The sequence below is a fragment of the Hipposideros armiger genome, unplaced genomic scaffold, assembly GCF_001890085.2.
Source record: "Hipposideros armiger isolate ML-2016 unplaced genomic scaffold, ASM189008v1 scaffold_1073, whole genome shotgun sequence".
NCBI lineage: Eukaryota > Metazoa > Chordata > Mammalia > Chiroptera > Hipposideridae > Hipposideros > Hipposideros armiger.
The window spans coordinates 76,883-80,126 of record NW_017732423.1 but is presented as its reverse complement, the minus strand read 5'-3'; the positions used below and the strand labels follow the sequence as shown (position 1 = coordinate 80,126).

Genomic DNA, 3,244 nt, shown 5'->3' with positions numbered 1-3,244 from the left:
CGCTGGTGCACGATGAGGGACGAGTGGCAGCTGAAGGCCTTCCAGCACCGGCTGCAGTCAAAGGGCTTCTCCCCCGTGTGGATCCGCTGGTGCACGATGAGGTAGGAGTGGGAGCTGAAGGCCTTCCCACACTCATTGCACTTGAAGGGCTTCTCCCCGCTGTGGATCCGCTGGTGCACGACCAGGTAGGAGTGGCAGCTGAAGCCCTTCCCACAGTCACCACACTTGAAGGGCTTCTCTCCCGTGTGAATCCTCTGGTGGAGGGTGAGGCGTGAACGGTTATTGAAGGCCTTCGCACAGTCGCTGCATTTAAACGGCTTATCTCCGTTATGGATTTTCTCATGCACAGTGAGGGACGAGTGGCACGTGAAGGCCTTCCCGCACGCGTCACACTTGTACGGCTTCTCTCCCGTGTGGATCCTGTGGTGGCGCGTCAGGTGCGTCCTCTGGTTGAAGGCCTTCCCGCACTCGCCGCATTTGTAGGGCTTCTCCCCGGTGTGAACCCTGAGGTGCATGTTCAGCAGCGAGCTGCAGCTGAAGGCCTTCTCGCAGGCATTACACTTGTAGGGCCTCTCGCCGGTGTGAATCCTGTGATGCACGTTCAGTGATGAGTGACAGCTGAAGGCTTTCCCACACTCGCCGCAGAGGAAGGGCTTCTCCCCTGTGTGGATCCGCTGGTGCTCGATGAGGTTGGTGCTCCAGGTGAAGGCCTTGCCGCACTCGTTACACCTGTAGGCTTTCTCCCGCGCGTGCCATCGCTGGTGCAAGGTGAGGGACGAGCTCTGGTGGAAGGCTTTCCCACATTCTCCGCACACGAAAAGACCCTCCCCAGCACCAGCGCCCGTGCCCTGACGCCGGCTCGCGGGTGGAGCTTTTCCATGTTCACTTGACTTGCAATTGTTTCTCCCTGAGTACATTCTCTGCTGCTGCGTTCCAGCCTCACTGGGGTAGAAATTCTCGGTGTGTCTGTCAGGAGACTCTTCCTCTGCAGGAATGAGAGTTCCTTCACCCTGCTGGGTGAAGAGGGTGCACCTGAGGGGAAAAGCCTCCTCAGACACCTCGTGTCCCTGCCAGCGCTCCTCTGTGGAAATGTCCCTGTAGCCAGTGGGCGCGTGCCTCCAGAGCACAGCCTCGCCTTTTGACAGGGCAGCCGCCGGGCCCTTCCAGGCCCACCTGTCGCCTGGCCCAGGGCTGTGGGGACTGGACCTCGCCAGCCACTCTCTGACTAACTCCTGTGACGGCTCCTCTTTGTAGATGCCCTGCTGTTGACACAACTGCTCCTTCATCTCAGGCCTAGGCTCCCGTTCTGTAAGAAATGGGAAATACAATTTTCTGTCAGCAGGCAGAGGCGTGGCACTGGAACTCAGATTTGAGATCCGACCTAGCAGTGTAGGTAAGGCTAGAAAAAAGGGCAGAGACTCACAGAGTGAGGGAGCTCAAAGGCAGAGAGACGGGAACGTACCCAGGGTGAGACAGGCAAGCAGGCCAGTGCGAAGGAAAGAAGAGGAAGAAACAGGGAAAGGAGTCCCAGAAGGGAATTCCAAAAAGAGCCAGGGGGGCTAGGAAAGGAGAACTCACGGATACGATTCATTCATTGAAACATCAACTGAGAGGCTGTTGTGTGTCTGAACTGAGAGTGAACATGGGGTAAATAGAAGTCCAAAAACAATAATTTAAAATTTCCCTGGTTCCAGAAGGGAAAAAGCACTCCCCCATTCCACCTCTCTTTAGTTCCTTTAGAACACTTGAAACTGTAAATGCATTCTATCCCTGAGATGTACGTGCATCACTTTAAAAGTTAAATAAGCCTCTTGCCAGATTCGCATCCCAGAAGGGGTGTCTTCCTTGGAGCCACCTCTGTGAACTGTCTCCTGTCTCTCCCCACCCCCAGACTGGCTGCCCTTTTCTCAGTGAGTGAAGCCCTGACCCCAATTTCGTACACACTCCCACCCGTTCTGCTTCATTTTTCTTGGTGCCATCTGACAGTTATAACTTGTTAAATATTTTTATATATGTAGCTATTACTTCTGTCTTCTGCCAACAGAAGGCAGACATCTTTGCCTGTTTTCCTAGCAGTTTCTGATACACAATGTTCAATATGTGTGTTGAAGGAAAGAAGGGAAAAGGGAGAGTTCTGGAAGGTGCACTGAGCAGGTGCAGATGGAGCGGGGGCAGCGCACTGTGGAAGGAAAATGGGGCTGTGAAGGGAGGGCCACATGGGGTGGTGGGGAGGGACGCCGGGGATAGGGCTCCACATCCTTCCACTGCGTTCCCCTCTCACCTGGACGAGTCCCTCCGGGGACTTTTCTGGGCACCTGCCATGGCTCCTCGCCCCTTTCCAGATGGGAGATCACGTCTGGCTTGCAGACCAGAGGTCCTGCTTGTGGGGAGGAAGTGGCATGGCTCTGTGTGCTGCAGTTCTCCAGAACCAGCCAACAGGACGGCCCCCAGAGGCGTGTGCTATCCCTCACGACAGAGGTCTCAGAATCAGAACCCAAACTGNGTGCAGTTACTTGGGAAAAAATGTTGCTATGCAGCTAACTGGGAAAAACAAAGATTAAAATGATATACCTACTATGTTTAAAGTGATATAAAAAAGCACTATGAAAAAAAGTGGAAGGTAATGTATCAAAGTGCGAAATGCAGTTTTATTAAGAATTATGGGGGACGTTTTCTCCCCTTAACTCCACATCTGAAATGTGGTTATTCTGTCTCCATAATTTAAAAAGTATACTAAAAAGCATATCATAAACTATAGCACTCTATACAAATGTAAAGTATTATCACTGAGAAGGCAGCTTATACTTGCTTAGAACTGAGTAGAAATAGCATTCATTCCAGATGAACGCAGCCATCTTCCTACCCCTGCAGGGAGCATGTAGATGGCCTCTGTGGAGGGGCTCCTCCGTCGGGGCTACGCCAGTGAGCTGAGCTACATGGCACGTGAGAGGCCCCGCAGGCAGCCTCACAGGCTTGGGGTGAAGGTGCCCTTCTAGGCACATCTACCCAGACAATGTACCCATACCCATCTTCCCTGGACGCACCAGGCACCACCTGTGTGCTCCCAATCTCCCACCATAGACTATGTGGCTAGCCAGTTGTGATGCCAGAATGTCAGGACTCAACTACTCTGATGCTGGGCTGTGCTTCTGTGACAGCTGTGCCACCTCTAACAAGTCACTCTGCAGTGGAGCCACCTAAGTGAGGTGAGTCCAGGAAATCCTCTTTTTCCCAAACTCCCACC

General features: G+C 53.2%; 1 protein-coding gene across 1 annotated transcript in view; it reads right to left on the bottom strand.

Moving 5' to 3' along the window:
- The window catches only part of ZNF74 (zinc finger protein 74), a 22,412-nt gene that overhangs the window by 3,247 nt on the left and 15,921 nt on the right, over positions 1-3,244 (bottom strand). Inside the window, exon 5 of the mRNA XM_019632043.1 lies at positions 4-1,306. Within this exon, the coding sequence (XP_019487588.1) occupies positions 4-1,306 (1,303 nt within the window). The remainder of the gene's footprint in view (positions 1-3; positions 1,307-3,244) is intronic.